Raw genomic sequence first — 20456 nt, forward strand, 5'->3', positions numbered from 1 at the left:
GACAAAACTGAATGGGTCAGAGGTAGGGGCGTGCAAAAACCTCACAAAGCAGTATTTTTCGGGTTGGCGTATACAATGAACCTGAAAAATATCAGTATTTCCTGATATTCCCAACTCTCAATACTGGTATTGGTATTTGGATTTGGTAAATATTTGGGAATGTCAAATTATTTTGTCTGCATCATAGCCTAGGGGGCCATTATAGACAATGGTCTCCATAGACTATAATGGAGAATTAATCTAGAGGTGTCTGGGGCTCTGGGAGGGAACTGGTTTTTGAGGCAGAGGCACTAAATTTCCTGGGGCCTCTCCTCAAACAAATAAACAAAGTTTGAAAAAGACTGGACCAGGGAGTCCAGTGATATGAGTCCCCAAAGAAGGTGTCCAAGTCCTCTATTGTTTCCAATGGAGGGTGGGAAAGGACATTTAAACTTTAAAGGGAATGTGGTCCCTTTAAATGCCTTCTCCAAGTGGAGAGATCACTGGGAAAGTGTTTAAAGGGACTGAGAGCCCTTTAAATGCACTTTAACTGTAATTATCTTGCGGTCCTTAAAAATTGGCTGAATTAATAATTAATATTTTATCTGGCTCAGATTAGCTGATTGCACACCCTTAATGAGTATATCTATAGTACAAGTCTCCTCCAGTTTTTATAGGCCACTTTTACTGGTTAAGCTTCCCCTAAAGCAGCCACTCTCAACTGTTTTTTTGGCCATGGCCCTTTTAAGACCTCAGCTCAGGTCTCAGGACCCCTTGCAGTAGGCTGGCCCTTTGCGCAATGACCTAGGCCAAAAAAAAGGCCTAAGCTTAGAGTGATCTAACCAAACTCGATGTACCTTGCAAGATGGATTTCTAGAACATTCGATCAAGAGAAGCATGGGTGTCCTTCTTTTTCCCTTGAATACGTTAATTGGAGCACACACAAAGGAACTGATTTCTTTTTCTTTCCCTCAACGAAGGTCAAACTTTCTAGCGACTCTTGACGTCATACGTGATGTCTTTGGGTCAGTTGCCAGGGCCCCCTATAAACCCTTTGGGCTCTCCTTCTCACAGTCTGTGAGATGTGCCAGAGACCCCCCCAAAAGGGGTCCTATGGCCCCCGTTGAGAATGGCCGCCCTAAAGAACCCGGTAGAACTGTAGGTATGGGAGATGGGAATTCTCCCGCGGAGCACCCCCTGCCCCCTAAGTACAGTTCTCAGAGAGTGAGGTGAGAGAAAGACTGTGTTTAAACCTCAGTTAGGTATGCCCCAGTTCTCACATACTCTGAGCTACGCAGTGTCCAAAACCACCTGTACCACCCCGACTGGTCTTAATTTCCCAGCAACCTTTGGCTGCTCGGACATGGCCCACCACTGCCATCTCCCTGTGAACGGCCCACCCTCCCAGCCCAGCTCCCTTCGGAAGCTGTCCCACCCCCAGTCCAAAGAATGATTTGCAGCTGTAGGTATATGCACGTGGCATGTCCGTACGTATCCTCCATTGTAACACCAAGTAAAAACAATAAGAAAAATTTAAGTGTTAAATTGGCATGAGACTTCAAAGGTGGCACCTCTCTCTGGACTGCATCTCCTTTTGGCCAGCTACGAAAGATGGTACAGTCCCAAGTACAGCAGGTGTTCCTCCTAGCACAACATAACATGAGGCTGCCACGGAAGGTGAAGCCTGTTCGTTCCCCAGGAAACTGTAGCTCTGCCTCTGTCCCCCTAGGGGTTCTGAGATGGTACAATCCACATGGGGTTCTGCCTAGCTCAGTTAAACAAGATGGTGTGCCCCAAGCAAGACAAGGACCTCCATCTTTTGTCTTCAGTTGCAGCGCATCAAGGGAGATGTTTGCCTAGATGCCCAGGTGTTTGCCTAGCTGGTGCAGTCTTCATGGCTCCACCAAACCAAGGTGGCCCACCGAAAAAAGCAGTTATCTCAACCACCATGTTCCACAGATTGTTAATGAGTCCTCCAATTGACATGGTGCAGAAGGCACAAGGTAGGAAGCAGAATCAGCCCAATACTGTCCATCAATGCTTTAATCCACAAGGGCACCTAAAGCTTCTAAGGATTCAGAGGTCAACTGCAGACCCCGCCCAAGATAGCTTCCAGAACTACTGCTGCTCCTTACTGTTGGTTTAACTGCTTCATATTCACGTCAAGAGTTGCCATCAAAGGAAACCCCATGTTTCCTCTATGAAGGCTCAATGAAGACCATTGCTGTCTTGGATCATGATTTTACCCATCCAATGCAGCTGGCTAATTCTTGTCAACGTAATCTCTCTCAGGATAGCCACATCATTGAAAACCTCAAAGGTTTCTGGGATAGCTTGGTCATTCAAGATGAGGCGTGGCCTTGACCCAACCCAAAGGCCAGTGACTTAATTCTTCTAAGGGAGCATCTGGATTTGGCGTCAATGGAAAGAAGACCATCCAAGAAGAAGCATGATGTTGACCACCCTTCTCACCCACGCAACACTGTTGCCCAATGATGCCGAGACCTTGCAGGAGAGAAGAAGGATTTTCCCCCTTTCCCTTCAGGCCTTGGCTACGCTGACAGCTTCCTGGTGCCTCAACTACCACTGTTCCACCATTAGGTCTATCATGTGATTGACTCCGAGGTCTGGTGAGTCGAAGAAGTCCGTGCAGAAGATACTACTGCCGACAGGACTGGTGGAGCCTGGGCCCGAGGCAGAGCCTGAGGTCAAGGCCTCCAGCCAATCAACAGCGTCGAACCCTGAACGGGCCCCGCTCCCTTGCCAGGCATCTGGAGGAGACGGGGGCATCTCCAGAGAGTCAGGGGAGAAAACAGAGGACAGCGAGTCCAGAGATGCCGAAGAGGAAGAAGCGGTCGAGAGGAAGTCGTATGGCCCGGGGAAATCAAAGATGGCAGAGGACACCAAAGGAGGTTCACTGCTGGGGCGGGGCTTCTTTGGTGGCGATGCTTCTTGGTGGATGAGGGGAGATGGAGCAACGTGATCGGACGGGAGCTCCGGAGGCAAGGCAGGCGCTTGGAGAAGGTCATCTACAAGCAAATGAGAAACAGAGGGTGTATTCTCAACACGAAGGGCTCATGGGAATTGTAGTCCATGGACATCTGGAGAACCATAGTTTGGCCACCTCAGCCTTACACCCTGCTGCTGCTCACTGAGAGATCCCATAATAGATCCCTCATTGCAATGAGTCATTCACCCATCTATCCACGTGATGCCAGGACAGAGCAATTTTGGAGCAGGTCAGTCCTAGTCTACCTATTTGGACCCCTCCTGGTCCCAAATGGTTCTCCCGATATGCTTCTCCTCCCGAAAATCCTGGTGGAAGCCCCCCCAACCCCCAAAACTCATTTTCTCACCTGAGCACACTAGAGGCTCTTCTAAGATGTCTTCGATGGACTGACTTGGCACCAGCTGCCCAAAGAGAAGGGGAAAGAACCGCTGTTATTTTTATTGTTTAATGTCACAGACTTTGCCCTGGCCTCTTCATCCTGCAGGATCCACAAGGTCATTTAATATCCACGGGAAACAAAGTTAATGAAAGTTTGGGCCTCTTTTGGAAGAAATCAACCACAGGGGAAGGAGTGGCCCTCATGCCTGATAGTGTTGAGTTTTATTTCTTGGTAGGACTTCCACGTCTTTTAAGAGGGGCAGGGCAGGCAGAAATGCAACAAGTGAAGCTCCCCCCCACACCAGCTAGGAGGGGTGAGGGAGATGCTTCACCAGTCAAATTTCTGACCGTTGTACAGCCATTAAAAGCACAAAAGCCCTGCTGGAAGATATGCTGAATGGCATCTTAAGGACCGTCTTTCCCAAGACATTCCCTGAAGAGTGTTTTCCTCTGCAAACACCAACTTGCTGGCCATGCCTGGTCCCAGAAAGAGTCATGTTTACCACAGCTGGTTCCTGGTTCTGGTAAATCATTGCCCATATATACTTTGGACTTATTCTTGCTGTTTTGGGGATGGCTTGCTAAAACTTCTTAAATTTGGGACGCTTGACGTGTAATCCTCCCCCAACAGGGTAAAAACATAGCTCTCTAGAGCTGATCCCGCACAGGGCAATGCCAGTAGAGGACAACGCCTGTCTGTTTTTTCCCCACATGCTGTAGCCCTGATCTGAATTAGGCCCCTGCCGACCTGAGAACTGACTTCCCGACATGGAATTCCAGGCTCGCATCTGATCCAAAATCCTCTCAATGGCCACAGAGCCACCCTGTGAACTTTTAAAGGGGTCAAACAGATGCTGTTCCTATGAGCTCGGCCAAAGGTCCTTCAGAGGAAGAACAAGCGATGGTGGTGGGTCCAGGTGCCTCATGCCTCTGCCCTCCTACCTGAGCTTTCTGGATGGCCTCCTGGAGCTCCTCCTCGAGGGAGCGGGTCGCTGGGGCCGGGTCGAGGGGGCTGGCTGTGATTTCGAGGGGCAGCTCCATGTCAGAATTGATCGGCTCGCATGGCGGAGGACACAGGACCTGGTGGGAGGGCAGAAGAAGGGCACGGAGAAAGGAGTCAGCTTTAATGAATGAATGAATGAATGAATGAATGAATGAATGAATGAATGAATGAATTCATTCATTCATTCATTCATTCATTCATTCATTCATTCATTTACCGCCCTTCCACACGGCTCAGGGCTGTTTACATATACGCTGGGGGGGAGGGATACATGGAATGATCTAAGATATAACACAGTCAAAAATAACATCAACAATAATCCAACTGGGGTTCTGAATTTTAATCAACAACAATATAACAGGAATGATAACTTAGATGCGCCCCCAGAGAGGTCAGACTGGTTCCAGCCAAGCCCAGAGTGCCTCTCGTTTGTTGCTCTTGGCCCGCTGTGGTCCCTTCCTCAGGTCTAGATTGGCTACTTTGGCCAGCGCCTAGGTTGACTACATGCACCCTTCTCCCAAACTGTGCCCGGAAATTCAACACAGGCGGGTGCACACCTTCTTGCCCTCGACTTCTGGGTGGAGAACCGAGAATGTCGGCTTGCTCACCATGAAGTTGTCTTCTTGGCCGCCACGGCCCTCCTTGGCGCACTCCCTCTTTGGCACATAAGGCGGTGGCGCACCCTGCTGGCCGGGCAACTGCAGCGCTCCCTTGCGGCGATTCTTGATCCGCTTGTGCATCTCCAGCTCCACCCGGAGGTCGTCGTCGTGCTGTTTCGGCTCCCGATGGAGCTTCAGCGCCAGGTTTTCGGCCACCCGCTGCTTCTCCCACAAGGCTTGGGCCTCTTCGTCCAGGTCCGGGGATGTCAGACGGGTACTGGAGAGCGGGACCGGCGGGGGCTTGCTCCGGGCCACCTGGTAAGGCTTCAGCCGCTCAAGCAGGGCTGGCTTGGTGCCTGAAACGGGTAGGCCCCGTTTGCGGAGCTGCTGACGGAGTTCCGAGACCTGGGAAACCAACGGCTGCAATTCAGTACCCAAAGCACCCCCAAAAATGCCACGGATATCTCCTCTGACCAACTAGGCTCACTTCCCAAACCATTTGCAAACCATTGGCTCCATCTTCTCAACAGAGGGTAGTTCATTTGTTTGTTTTTTTTAACTTATGTTAGACTGATTTTATGGTTGGAGCTTCAATCCCCCTCCTTCCCTGTTCTTGTAAGCTGCTTCAGCCCGAACTCACCGTTAGCTCCTCCAAGTTGGCAGGCAACAGCTCCGGCTTGGGAGGCGGAGGGGAGGTTGGCGTGGCTGGAGATGGAAGAGGGAGCGGAGGAGGAGGAGGAAGAGGAGGAGGAGGAGGAGGGGGCCCACTTGGTGGGGTGGAAGTCCTCGAGAAGTTGAGCAGCTGTTCTGGGGCACTGCTGTACATGGGGGGGAGAGAGGGAGAGAGAGAAAGAGGAATGTCTGCTTGCCCTTTCCATCCCGCGCCATCGAGAATCCCAAATTTGGCTGTGCTTCATCCTGGAGGAGAAGCAGGAGATGGTTGAGGTGGTCCCACCTGGGTACTTTGGACACCGCTGCATTTGTCCATCTGCTGCAGAGGGAATGTTAATGCTCTCCAGCAAGAGATGAGTATGGACTGAGTATGGACTGTGGCTAGGCCAGATCAAATCAAGACCCATCTTGTCCCTCATTCCTTGAATGTCCTCCACCATCCAGCTGGTCCATCAACGGCAACCAGCCATGGTCACTGAAGGGGGCCTCTCTCTAGAGAGGTAGTGGGCCTCTGAACCAACATGCGAGGTTTGGCTTGAATAGTCTGAAAAGTAACCAAATCAAGGTTGATTCGGACACTGGGATAATCCGGTGCAAAATGGCCTTAAACTGCCCAGATCAACCTGGGATGAATTGCCGAATCGTGATCCATGTGAAGATCAGGCAGATTAAATTTTCCTTTCCCATCTATTCTGTGGTCTGGGAGAGGCGCCAAATTTTCAACGTAGCTGTGGGAGCCTCTGCCGAGAAGAACCCCCGAGATTCTCCGCAGAGGGTTACCTGGCGGGGACAGGATGGAGGGCTTGAACGCAGAAGGTGGCTGGCGACGTCGGCTGCTGCTGCTGGTTCAGGATCTGGAGCTGCAGGAAGACCTGCTGCTGTTGCAGGAGGCGGGCGTAGGCCGCGTCCATCGGCACCGGCGCCTGCTCCCCTTTCTGGTCCGGCGGCATATACTGGTGATACTTCAGTTTCTTCACTTTGGGCCGCGGCTCCTTCACCTTCTTGGGCCGCGGTGGTTTCCTGGCCTCGGGCACCTTGGGGGGAGCCTAGGAGGTAAAGGGCAGAGACCTTGAGGTGAGGCAGTGCAAGAAACCCATCCACGTCAAGGGTCCCTAGTGGCTAGAAGGTAGTTACTGCTACTACTACTACTACTACTACTACTACTACTACTACTACTACTACTACTACTACTACTACTACTACTACTAGTAGTAGTAGTAGTAGTAGTAGTAGTAGTAGTAGTAGTAGTAGTAGTTAATTAAACTTCTATACCGTCCCTCCCCATATGGCAGGCTTTCTCGCCCAGGGTTTTGTGAAACCCTTGGGTTTCCTGATGGTTCTGGAAGGGTTTCCTGATTGAGCGATAGTTAATTATTCTTTTTAAACTGTTCAATGTTTATCGGGCGATATGACCATATATGGCCACGCCGACCAACCCACCCTTTCCTAAATGGCCAATGATGGGCCTGGAGGGGAGGGGCCTCGGGTGGGCGTGTCCACAGCTCTGCTTCTCAACCATCTTCTGCACGATGGCACCAATTCTGGGGTTTCTCAAAGCCTGACGAAGATTTCAGGGGTTTTTCAATGGTAAAAAACATTGAGAAAAGCTGATCTATATGCTCGGGGCAGTTCGCAACAGTAAAAAACGTATACACAATAAAAGACTATAATAAAACACAATAATAAAAATCCAATCCCCCACCCTCTTAGCTCCCTCTGCTGGCTACCCAGACAGGAGATGGCAGATATAATGAATAAGGGGGTGGGGGGAGCCAAGGAGGAGGAAGTGGAGGGAGTTCCTTGTAGCTTGGAACAGCCCTGGTCTCAATCATAGGCCGGGTGGAAGAGCCCTGTTTTACAGGCTCTATGGAAAGTTGACAGTTCCATCAGGGCAGGCGAGTTGTTCCACCAGGGGCTCATGGGAACTGTAGTCCATGGACATCTGGAGAGCCACAGTCTGGCCACCCTTGCTCTAAGCACGCCTCTACCCTGCCTCTCTGGAAAGTGGCGGAAAGGACTTCCTCACCACTGCCGCCCAAAGCACAGCCTCTCCTGCTGGGCCCTTCACTGCTCCATTCCACCAGTGATCCTCCCTACCTTGAGAAGCGAAATCGAGGGCTTGCCAAGAGGGCTCTCCCCCGGGAGAGGGAACTCGGACTCAGAGGTGGACGATGACCTGGAGGGCTGCGGGTCCGCTGGGGTGGGAAGCTCCAGCTGCAGGAGAGCAAGCGGGAAACAGAACCTCGTCATCCTGGCTTCCAGCCCTGCTCTGCTCCAGAAGTGCCTGGACTTGGTTCTTCCTTTGCGTGTGGGTCTGTGCCTGCACGTTTAAAACCCCGGCTTCATATGTTTCAGCTGCTCAGGCTGCCTGGGCACCTCTGTCCTAGACTCGTCACCTTCCTCCTCTTGGGAGAGGCATTCCTGCTGCTCCCCCTCCAGGGAATGCCTCTTTCGAGGTGGCCAGTTCTTTAAAGCAATTTTTACAACAACGTCGTTTGCAAAAAGTTGTATCCTTATTATGTCTTATCTGGAGTAGTTTTGCTGTCCGGAGTTCCTGCTGGGCTGTGTGATTCTACATTTTCTCTGCGTCCTGCAATGCTCACATTAACCAGAAGAGGGCAGAAAGAACACACACAATTGTTTTGCGCTCACAAACACAGTTAGCTCAAGACCATTCTTGTCCGGCCAAGAGGGTTTCTGGACTAACGTCCCAAGGAGCATAGGCCCAGAAAGTCTTCCATCTGCTAAAGAGGACTCGTTTTCCAAGGGGCCTTGCAGTTCCCAAGTGAAGAAACCGCTGTCTCTTTGCCTTTAAATACCGGCTAATGCACAGAATGGATGTTGTCACCTTTAGGAAGTTAAGCAGGGTCAGACCACCAAAGGAATACCAGGGTCGCTCTGCAGAGGCAGGCATGGCCAACCAACTCTGAACATCTCTTGCCTTGAAAGCAAACGCTGGCAGGGGCTCATGGGAATTGTAGTCCATGAACATCTGGAGGACCACAGGTTGACTACTCCTGCTGTAGAGTACACCCACCAAAGCAGCCATTTTCTCTGGGGGAACAGATCTCTGCAGTCTGGGTAGCATCCAAGGGATTTTCAAGCCCTGCCAGGAGGATGGCTACCAGTGTACTCTTACCCAGTGACTACTGCTGCTTTGAGAGGAGTCACAGCTCAGGGGAGAGCACATATATCTCACGCAGAAGGTTGCCGGTTCAGTTCCGGGCATCTCCAGTTGTCCTGGAGAGAACCTACGCATGCTAATATTCATCCACAGCTACTGACCTGAAAGGCTGCCCCTGATGACGCCGTGGGCAGGTTCCCGAGGGCGTTTCCCGGAGAGAGTGCGAAGCACGGGGAAGAAGAGGAAGAGGAGCTACTGAGATCTTCCTCAAAGGTGAAGGAATCGGGTGCAGCCGGAACTGCCTCTGGAAAGGAGACAGAGAGAAAGCGCCTGGCTTTATGCTAGAAGGTGCGAGAGTCCCAATACTTCTGAGAACCTTTGGAATACTCATGGCAGAGATACAAAGATGGCATCTGCAGAGACCAACCCTGGGTCCATCCAGGCTAGTTCTGCAACTGGGGATCGCTCTACACGGTTTTCGGGCACAGTTTCCAAGCCCAGTTACCCGAGAGCCTTCATTCGCTGGAGATCAAACCTAGGCTCCCCTTCATTCAGATCTACCAGTAAGCTATGGACGATTAGGCTGGGATTAGGGTAACATTAGACTGCAGGAGAGCACAGGAATGCAATCTGGTGACAGAATAACAGTGCTGTGGCGAGCCCAAGGTTGCCCAGCTGGCTGCATGTGGGGGAGCAGGGAATCAAACCCGACTCGCCAGATTAGAAATCTGCACTCCTAACCACGACACCAAGCTGGTTGCCCTTCTGGGAGTATTCAAGGCAATAGGCATACAGAGGGACTTTGACCTCACCTGCCTGTGCATAGCAACCTTGACCCTCCTTGCTGGCCTCCTGTCCAAATACTAGACAGGGCTGGCCCTGTTTCTGAGACCTGATGAGATCAGGCTAGTCTAGGCCATCCAGGTGAGGGCCACACCTGCATTAACCTCTTTAGTCCCTGTTTGGACTTGCTCTGTCCTTCTGGGTCCACCTCGCAGAGGGTTGCAAAGGATCCTCCTCTCCCTTAGAGGATCCCTACGGGTCCCCGGTTCCACCAGGTTGGGCAACATCCCCCTTCCAGGTTCGCTGAGGCAGCCCAGGTTGTTACCCGTCACGGCATCTTTGATGCCCGGATCCAGGGGGAGGATGTTTTTCTTCACCAGCTCGAGTGGTCCGGGGCGGTGCAGGATCTTCTCGCTCAGGTCTTCGGCCAGGCGAGCCTTTTTGTCCTGCACCTCAGAAGGGTTTCCGGGAGGGGCTGGAGTGGAAGAGAAAGGGAACGGAAGCGCCTTTCTTAGCTGGACTGTCTGTTACCAAGGCAACTACTTATATATCGCTTTTCCTGTTTGCTCAAGGCTCATATTACACCCTCATAAGCCAACGACCAGAATAAAACAATCCACAAACAATCCCTGGACTAAGAGCCCCTGTTTATATGTTCGTTAGCTAATGAGCTCCAAAGAGAACTTTCCCCATTCAGAGAGCCAGTTTGGTTCTATTGCATTTTCATTCATTCATTCATTCATTCATTCATTCATCCGAGCTTTTATTCCGCCCTATCTCAGCCAGTCATTTATTACAGTCCTCGCCCGATATAAAAACAATATACAATAACAATCATAGTTTAAATATACAGTCCTCAACAGACTCAGGGCAGATCACAGCACAAATAAAATCACATAAATAAAATCCAAAAAAATACAACAGTCAGAATCTAATCAATTTGTGTTGAAGTTCAAAATATCACCAGATTGAGATCGAAATACCGACATTGCTCACGTACGCCCTACCTTCTGCCCCCTGGCTCTTGGCAGTGCTGGTCTTATGAGGCCGGGGAGAGGCTTTCAGCTTTGCAAAATCGTTGGCCTGAGGAGAAGCAGAGGGAAGGAAAGAAGCCCTTTGTTAGTGTCACTTCTAGTTCCCTGCGTTAGGAAGTAGGGATGGGTGTCACAGCTGCCGAGTGGGATACACACAACCCCCCTCCCACACAAACACACACACAAGGATCCACAGATAGATAAAAGTCTAAAATACCAGCCGGGAGACTTGGAAGGGAGGCTTGGTGCTAGAACACATACTTTGCCTTCTGAAGGTCATGGGATCAATCCCCACTTTTAAGTAAAGAGCATGATCATGGAGAGCAGCATGATCCCCTCATGATCATGGAGAGCAGCTGCCAGTCAGATCAGGCAGGGCTGGGCTACCATGGACTAGTGGTCTGACTCAGTAGAAAGCTGCTTCTTCACAAACCAGAGGGTTCCAGCAGGATCATTACCCAGACCTTCCTCTGGAATGTGGAAGAGGGATGGCATAGAATGGACAGTCAGGCAGCAGTCAGAGGTGGTAGCTGGTGCAGAAAGGGGTACCTGTGAAAAAGCCTTCCTCGGTGTACTGGCTCATTGGCTCATTCAAACAGGCTTTCTCAACCAGGGTTTCAAGACAGCCCTGGAAGGGTTTCCCAAACGGGTGGGAGTGAATTACATTTTAAAATATTTTAAATACCTTTATACATTTATACTTTATACATTGACCTGCCCCCCTCTCAAAATGGCCAGTGATGGGCCTGGAGGGGGTGGGGAAGGGAGGGGCCCCAGGTGGGCATGTCCACAGCTCTGCTTCCCAACCCTATTCTGCACGATTGCACCACTTCTGGGGTTTCTCAGAGCTTGAAGAATGTTTCAAGGGTTTCTCAACAGTGAAAAAGCTCAGAAAGGCTGCATTAAAAACAGCCATGTTGGGGAAAGCCCCATCCCTGCAATGTCTCATACTGACTTTCGGTCAGTTACTGCCTCTCTGAGTCTAACCTACACAACAGGGTTGTTGTTTTGGGGATAACGTGGAGGAGGAGGGCATGATACATTAAATTGCTGCGAGTCTCCTTTGGGGAGTGAAGCAGGGTATAAATCAGTGTTTAGCTATACCGATTTTTATACCATGTCCCCACAGTACTCACCTTATTCTGGCTCTGTGGCCCGTTGGGTTGTGCGAACGTCGCAAGAGGTTTGCTGAGGGCTGGGGGATCAATACAGGACATATGTTAGCATGATCACTGCCGTATATTCCTGCTGACAGGTCCGCTAGCAGAACATGTGCATGAAACTTCCAAAGAATTGCCTCTCACTGACAAAGAAGTGGTTTCCCATCCCATAGGACTGTGGATTACGTCATCCACCAGGTAGCCTGAGGTAAGCCAATGAGTCTCACCTCCAATCCTACAAAAGGGAGGATTTCAGGCTGCCTATATCTCAGAAGTCTACAACTTCTCCCCTTGTATGAGGAATCTGGTATCCCACACACAGAGTTCAAGAATCCGGAAGTTCTGATTGTTCTTTCTTTCAAACTTAGATTTCTAGTCGTTTACAGCAGTAACAGAAAATCTGGAAACACGTAGGCCTGACATAATCTGCACAACTAGAGGAGGGCAGAACAGACAAGACAGACAGCTTGGTATAGCGGTTAAGAGCGGCGGCTTCCAATCTGGGAAGCCGGGTTGGATTCCTTGCCATGTGCAGCCAGCTGGGTGACCTTGGGCTCACCACAGCCCTGATAGTGCTGTTCTCACAGAGCACTCCTGCCAGAGCTCTCTCAGCCCCACCCACCTCACAGGGTGTCTGTTGTGAGGAGAGGAAGGGAAGGCGATTGGAAGCCACTTTGAGACTACTACTTCAGGCAGTGAAAAGCGGGGTATAAAACCCAACTCTCCTTCTTCTTCTAATAGATCCCGTGAGGCGTTCCACGCAACTCCTCCTCCTTGTTCCAATGGCCCACCTACACTGCCACTTCTCCTCCACCGCCTGTGGAGACTTTTCTGCAATGCTCTTGTCCTCCAGGGGGGCTATAACAGCCCTGTGACTAGAGAGCAACCCCAAACTCAGCCTTTCCGGTCAATGGCTCTTGTGCAATAGTGCAGGATAGCCTCAGGCGAAGATCTTTCCCAGTAACCGCTGCCTGACCTTTAGAGGGACAAGCCTGGAATTCAACTGTCAAGCCAACAATATGCTCTAGCACAGGCCGCATACAGCACCTGGAAGCAGGTGGTGTTCAGAGAGCTGCTCCTGGGATCGACGGTGTTGCATTCGGAGCTGGAGAACTGTAAGGAGGGGGACAAGGTTAGGTTAAGGCTGGTGGGTTGATTGCTGTTAGTAACCAGGCAGTTAAAAACAAAAACAGGAAGGAAAATGCTGCTTGTCAATTCCAAAATCGGAATCCACACACATACAGTAAGGTATATGAATGAATGTCCAATTTGAGGGTATAAGCAAAACATGAACTGACAGAAAACAGCAGGAATAAATAAACAAAGAAACAAACAAACAGAATAAATTGCATGAATAAATAAAACAAATACAATGAATAAGGCAGATATACCTAAGGCAGATCACAAAAATCACTAACAAAGAACCTCAATTTTTAAATGCTTTTGAACAAGGAGTGACCCAGGATGGAACAAACCCTTCCTCATTCAGGACTGTTAACTACTGTCTGGATCCAGAGTCCCAAAACATTCACAACAAACAGCCTTTAAGGCACACGTGCCCTTGTAAACTGATTTAATTGGCGTCCTCTGCCCTTTGCACCCAAGCAAAGAATCCTGTCATTGTATTTTTGTCAGCATGCGGAGTCTAAGAAGGTCGCTCTCCCCTGGGAAAAGTGAGCCGTGAATCTTCTTCACCTGAGTACATCCAGGCAGCAAACTCCAGCCCGTTCTACTAGGCCACAACCTGTCCTCCAGAGGCCCTTATAACTTTTAAACCCCTGAGGCGGTCTAAAGGGCCAAACCTTGACCAGAATCCCCAGCATGCAGACATTAGGCTGAGTTTAACTGCGAGGGAGGGAGGGAGGGAGAGTGGAAATCCATGGTGGTCACACTCATTTTGGTTTTTGGCCTGGGAATGACGACAACTGGACAACTGGACAATTGGCCGAGCCTCCCTGTTCTCCCTCCCTGCCAGTTCGGGAACAGAAAGCCGACAGGCTAAACTAGGGACCTCTTCCGTTGAGCACACCGTGAGCTCAAAGGCAGTATCCGAAGGGGCAGAACTGGCAAGACAGGCCCCTTGCTAGGCCAGGAGCCTCCATGAGCAAATGGGCTGCCTTGGAAAGAAAAGCAGCCAGCTGCGAGCTCCCTGAATGTGCTGTCCACACTGCAGGCCCACCCTGAGGACAATGGCTCCCCGGAGTCACCTTGTCTAAGGAAGAGCAAGACAGGGTCGGCCCTTGCCGCCGTCCCACAGGACGTCATACCTTTGGAGGGTGGGACGGCACTGAGAGTTTCTATTCCTGTGCCCCCTTTTCTCCTGCCTGCCCACCCGCCTGCCTGGGCATTTCTCCCGTTTGTCAGCAGCAGCTGGGGTGACGCCATCCGCTATTTATTTGGAAGGATGGAAATACAAGATGCCCCCAGCTCCCAGGCCAGCGGCTGCAGGAGCCCTTTGGAGATGCAAGATGGAGGATCTTTCACACGCGTCTGCTGCAGGCGCTTTTTTTGGGGGGGGAACCAGCCTTTCCCAGGTTCAGGGTGCCCGTGCCTGTCTTTGGCCGTGGAATAGGTAACATCTTTGCTAGAGCTGCCGGCAAAGCAAGTCTACACAGAATTTACTCCCGGGAAAGCACACTGACAGGCTGATCTGCTGATTCAATCATTTGCTTTCCTATGGGGGCAACAATTCGTTTCAGATGATCTTCTGATAGAGATTTATTTAAGTTTGGTGTGGTAGTTAGGAGTGCGGACTTCTAATCTGGCGAGCTGGGTTTGATTCCGCGCTCCCCCACATGCAGCCAGCTGGGTGACCTTGGGCTCCTCACAGCACTGATAAAACTGTTCTGACTGAGCAGTAATATCAGGGCTCTCTCAGCCTCACCCACCTCACCAGGGTTTCTGTTGTGGGGAGAGGAAAGGGATGGTGACTGTAAGCCGCTTTGAGACTCCTTCGGATAGAGAAAAGCGGCATATAAGAACCAACTCTTCTTCTTCTTCAGTAATCTCAGGGCTCTCTCAGCCTCACCCACCTCACAGGGTGTCTGTTGTGGGGAGAGGAAAGGGAAGGCGACTGGAAGCTGCTTTGAGACTCCTTTGGGTAGAGAAAAGCGGCATATAAGAACCAACTTTTCTTCTCCAATCACGGAATTTAAATACATTTGCTTGGAAACGTCAGGTGGTCCTGTGCTGGGGGACAGGTAAGATTTAAAAATAGGTGTTCTTTTTTTTTTTTTAAGGAGCCCAGCAGAACTGAAATATCCACAAAAATTGCAGAGGGATACCTGTCGCTTTCAGCTTTTGTATAGACCCTCGCCATTAAAAATATCTTCTCCCCAAGTAATTGACAGTAATTTCAACGGGCAAGTCTAACGGTTATACAGATACCCGAAGCATGTAATGAGGCAGCCTGAATATTCAAAAGTGTGGCAGATTTATTGGCCTGTTATATTTCAAAGCACAAGTTGTCCAGGCCGGCGTTCAACGTGACGCAACAGGAATTGGTGGTCTCAGGCGGGCTGCAGATTTTTAGGGGTGGGGGTGGCTTTTTCCTGTTGCAGACCAGCAGAAGCGAATATACTTAAGAAGGCCTGTATGGAAGCTCCTCCCTGATTTTTAGGCCCTACCCCATAACCCAGACAAATAATGGTGTGGGAAATGCACTCGGTACATGCTCTAAAACAGGGGTAGTCAAACTGCGGCCCTCCAGATGTCCATGGACTACAATTCCCAGGAGCCCCTGCCAGCGAATGCTGGCAGGGGCTTCTGGGAATTGTAGTCCATGGACATCTGGAGGGCCGCAGTTTGACTACCCCTGCTCTAAAACATGCCTGTACCATCTTATGGAGGTTTCCCTGCCCGAAGTGGGGACAGTTCTATTATGAAGTTAGGTTAAGGCAGATTGCAGCAGTGGCTTTTGGGTGCTATGCAAGGTAGTGGTCATGGACACATCTGACCTTTGGGGCACCAATCCCTGCAAAGATACCTTGCACAGGTCTAAGAGCATGACCCTACATGCCTTTGACGCTCTGCACATCTGGCAGAAGCAGACAGAATTGCCCGAATTAAGCCTATCCATGAAAATCAATGTACTTTACTTAATTTATACATGCAATTAAGTAAACTGACACAAGTCTGCTGATTCATACAACCCAGTTTTCTTTGTTACAAATTTTTGTCCATGCATGCACAGTTATTTCTGAGTTATTTTCTTACAGTACAACCAGGCTGATAACAGTTGATTATTAAATAGTCACATTTTAAGAGTGTTTATTAAAGCAAAACATAATTTAATCCTTGCGAGGCTTGATATTTATCCTAGCAGCAAAAACAAATTATGGAGCTTATACTGTTCATAATGAAATTAGCTTTATGAGAAAAAGTAACAAGTTTTTGTAACTTTTGACAGCCTTAGGTAAGGTCTCTATAAACGTGAACAATGCATTAATAGTTCTTCTAACTGGCTTTTATTTTAGAAACAATAACGATAACGACAATAATAATATAACACCCACAATATCACAATTGTAGAATAAAAGGAGAAATAGGGACATTGGAATCCCACTCCTGGGACACTGCAATCCCAGGAGACAGCAGAATGGAAAAGAAAGAACAGGAGAAGATCACAAATACCAAGACCTTCAAATAGAGTTAGAGTGTCTTTGGGAGAGGAAGGTTACCATCGTGTTAGTTGTCATTGGAGCCCTTGGAGCAGAGCCTAGAAGTATCAAGAAACATCTGGAGATTCTGAGCATTGAGCAAATAACACAGGCTCAGCTTCAGAAGACACTGTTGCTTGGAACAGCAGGAATCCTGCAAAGGTACATCTGCAATTCTCAAGAACTTGGCTAGATCTAGAATTGCAGAGCGCCATCTCCCAGTCAAATATATGCCTGTGACAATTCAACTAATAACCAGACAGCAATAAGCTCATGACAAGTTACGTGAAATAGTACAAACCCCAAAGCCACACTGAGCTTGTACTTACCAGAGCGGAATTTGCTCCGGATAAGCATAGATCGTTCAGAAGCAAGGAGCGTCATCTTCAGGGTCCCTGTGGTTTCAAAGCCAAATCTGAGGGAGGCCCCATTTACATTTAACAGAGGGGAAAAAAAGGGAAATAAAGAGAAGATAAGCAAATGCACCAGCAACTGTTCTGTCATCCCCCCACCCCCCCCAACATGTCACCACCGGATTCCCTACTCTCTTCTCTGAGAATCCAGCAGGAAATCCTTTCTGGCTGCATGCCTAGGCTTTTAAGAGTTATGCAACAGGCAGAAACTCAACAAGTAGAGCACCTCCCAAGAAGGAATACAGACTTAAGTAGAAAGGCCTGGACGAGGGCTGGGGAGACCTCAGAGTGGACCTTGCCCCCTTCCCTGTCCTATCACCCCCAATACCTTTTTCCTGACTGTCAACCCCACGCCCTCCACTTTGTGCGACTTTTATTCACACATGATTCCTGACATCGCACTTCCGACGGTCCAAAGGTGACTTGAGCCCAATTCCCCCTCTCCGAGTAGCCTGCCTCGCAGGGCTGCTGTGAGAGAAGAATCCTGAAGGCCCCTTTGGGCGGAAGGGCAGGATACCATGGGAGCGACGGGCAGGTAAGCGCTGCTCCACCGGTTGAACGCCCGCCTGCTTGCAAGATGCCTTCCTCCCCCCCCCTCCCTCCCCGCCCGCGAAGACCCCCAGGCTCACCGGACTGGAAGCGGCAGAGACCTCCCCCGGCCGCTGGGCTCTGTCTGGCAGTGCGGTGCCCCCGACGGCGAAGGGGCGGCCTGTCCTTCTTCCCCTCGCTGCCCGTGCCCAGGTGAGGCTGCCGTCGGAGGAGCGCCGCGGAGGGCTGGGCCGAGGGCTCTGCCCCTCGCCGGGGGGCCAGACGCCGCCGCCGCGCCCCCCTCCCCGGCCCCGGGCAGCTGGGACGGCCCTGCGCCTCTGCCCGCCCCGACGGGGCCACCTGCCGCGACACCCGACACCCGGAACGCGCTGCTGGCTCAGCACCGCAGCCCACCCGCCCACCCAGCACCCCCCCCCCGAGACCCTCCCTCCAGGACCCTCCCCCCGAGACCGGGAGTCCCCGGGGGTCAGCCACCGCGCTGGCTCAGCTCCCCCCTCCCCGGCTCTCCACTGGAGACCCCCCAGAGCCCTGGCTCCCCCCTGAGCTCTAGATCTTGGCAGGGCGTCTTATGCCCCCAATGGCTTGTAGGAGAGACCACTTCTGTGCCCCCCCCTCCAGCAGACACCCTGATCCCCCAGCCCACCCGCTCTGCCTTGCCGGGCATTATCTCCCTTGGGCGAGGATTGGAAAGCCGGGGTCTGCCCCACTGTGTGTCCTTGCCCCCCTGCAGTTCAAAGCGGAATTTAGAACACTTTAGGACGGGGTGGTTTAAACCGTGGTCCACCCCCCACCCCCTACAGGGAAGGGGGCCTTGTTTGGTAAAGCCCCAAATGTGAGGGTTATCCCAAAGGACCCTTCCAAGGGCAGACCCATAATGGGGGGGGGAGGGTTAGTCCTGAGGGGGCAGCACACAGCTTCAGTGGGGGCCTAAACCAAAACATGGGCTCTACATTTATTTTATTCACGTGTGCCCCACCTTTCTACCCAACAGGGACCCAAAGGGGCTTATGCCCTTCTCCTCACAACAACCCTGTAAGGCAGGTTAGGGGGAAGAGAGCGTGGCTGGCCCAGGCTTCCACGGTGGGGGCGGGGCGTGAAACACCAGCAGCTCGACCCCTTCGGGCACTGGTGTCAGCTGTTGGGTGGGTCCCAGTGGGGTGGGCCTGTGGGCCTAAAATCTTGTGGCGCCCCTTGAAACAGCAGCCTGGGCACTGGGTTTCGGCAACCCCCATGGGGTGCTGGACAGACACTGCTCTGAGCCAACTGAACAGCTGTTTGGATAGCCGCAGTTCCTCGTGGGGAGGGCTGAAGGCCGCCCGCTCCTGTCGGCACATGCCCAGAGGCACTCTCTTTGTCCTCCTCGCCCGGGGCCTCGGGTCAGGAAACTTTATCCCAACAGAAGCATTTCCAGCTTGCCTCATTGTCCCAGGTAGCCTAAAAGGCGAACTGGCCGGCCCTTGAGGCAGGCGCCTCCTGGAGCCAGACGGGGCAGAGACCCCGAATGACTGGGGTGGGCACTTGCTGGGTCCCCTTTGCCCTTTCCCCGCGGCTGCCGTCGGGCCACAAGGCACAGCTTCTTCGCACGACAGGTGTCACCTGTCGCCAGCCGTCCAAGACCCGCGCTGGATTTCACTGACGTGGCGGATCAGGTTCGGACCAGGGTATTTAAAGTCAGACATGCTCCCTCGCCCTGCCCCCTGCGTTGAGCCCTGCCCCTTGGCACCACCCCCACCCCACCTTCCTCGGGAGCCCAACCAGAGCTGCATTTGTGTGTGTGTGTGTGAGAGAGAGGGAGACGGACAATTCGGACCTAAACTCTGTGCCTGTTTAGTCTGCCCAAAGACATTTAAACAGATTGTCACTAGATAAGCAACACTGACCCCTCCTGGTGGGTGGGAGGAAGACCCCTGGGACGCCGCTAGGCTGGGAAAGTGAGCTAAGCAGAATCCACATATTACACATATCCTCGGGGTGTGAATGCCAGGGAGAGAGCGAGAGACTGTTTCCATAGGCCAGTTTTTGAAACACTGGCTCTCATGAGACTTGTTGCACTCCCACGTACACACGTTCCTAAATCCCTACTTGTCCTCCTCTGTAATTCACACGAGCGGGGCCCTGATCCTTCCTGCTCATGTAAGTGAAAAGCTCGTAACCTCTAGGCGCCCACCCTTATTGCTCCAAAAACTTGGGCATGCATACAATGTGTTTGTCAGGGAAGAATTGTGGGTGGCTCGTGATTAGGTGTTTTTTCCTTGCTCCTCTGCAGCCTCCCGCCATCCGGATTCTCCCGGCCTGGCTGCGAAAACGCCCGGGACTGCTCCGAAACCAGACCTCTGGGGACGATCCCTTTTTGCTGGGAGCTCTACGCAGCGGTGGCAATCAGCAGCGGCCCAAATGAGCTCATAGGTCTTTCCCCGGCTCGGATTTCAAAGATTAATTCCAGGAGCAGCCGTGGGGTTTGACGCTGTGGGACAAAGATAGCACTTGTGGTCTGGAACAATGGAAAGAGGCACGTCCCAGAGACACCCACGGGTCTCGGCTCCCCACCCCCCCATGCAACCCTGCGTTTCACAGTCGCTCACAGGCCAGCCATGTCCACCCATGCTACAGAGACAAGCGTAGCTCGTTCTATCCCTCTCCTCCAAAACAGGCTACATGTCATTTCAGTTCCTTATTAAACCTATTTTACCACTTTAGGGATGCACGAGGCATAGAAAAGTATTCGGAGCCAATCTTTAGAAATATCGCCTTGATTTTGTTCGGACAAAATTGCTGATCTACGACCCAGTGCTGTGATAACTGCAAGTGGACATGTGTAAAGTTGTTCTGGCAAGCCTACGGTTGAGGCCAGGAAATGAGTAAGGTTAAGAAGGCCGTTTATGAATTACAATCAATATAATGTAATTCATATACTCTGACTGATATGCTCAAAAACCAGTTTAAAGGTAATTGTATGAATCCTGTAGTTAACCCGCCCTGAGTCCACCGGGAATGGCAGGCAATAAAATATTATTATTGTTATTGTTGTTGTTGTTATTATTATCATCATCATCATCCTGCCTCTGCCAGCTGGACTACCTTTCTGCAGACCATG

The 20456-nt window shown here is 51.2% G+C and overlaps 1 protein-coding gene across 1 annotated transcript; it reads right to left on the reverse strand.

The window, feature by feature from the left end:
* Positions 1-540: 540 nt before the first annotated feature.
* MAMSTR (MEF2 activating motif and SAP domain containing transcriptional regulator) lies at positions 541-17659 on the reverse strand. The gene is made up of 14 exons (XM_077314984.1): positions 17443-17659; positions 16730-16815; positions 12790-12855; positions 11719-11777; positions 10556-10631; positions 9874-10023; positions 8927-9069; positions 7739-7855; positions 6422-6687; positions 5610-5787; positions 4979-5374; positions 4310-4447; positions 3336-3390; positions 541-3008 (listed from the first exon to the last, which is right to left on the reverse strand). The coding sequence occupies exons 2-14, from the start codon at positions 16782-16784 to the stop codon at positions 2560-2562; spliced, it is 2148 nt and encodes a 715-aa protein (XP_077171099.1). The 5' UTR covers positions 16785-16815; positions 17443-17659; the 3' UTR covers positions 541-2559.
* Positions 17660-20456: the final 2797 nt, after the last annotated feature.

The sequence above is a fragment of the Paroedura picta genome, chromosome 16 (assembly GCF_049243985.1).
Source record: "Paroedura picta isolate Pp20150507F chromosome 16, Ppicta_v3.0, whole genome shotgun sequence".
In the NCBI taxonomy this organism is placed as follows: Eukaryota; Metazoa; Chordata; class Lepidosauria; order Squamata; family Gekkonidae; genus Paroedura; species Paroedura picta.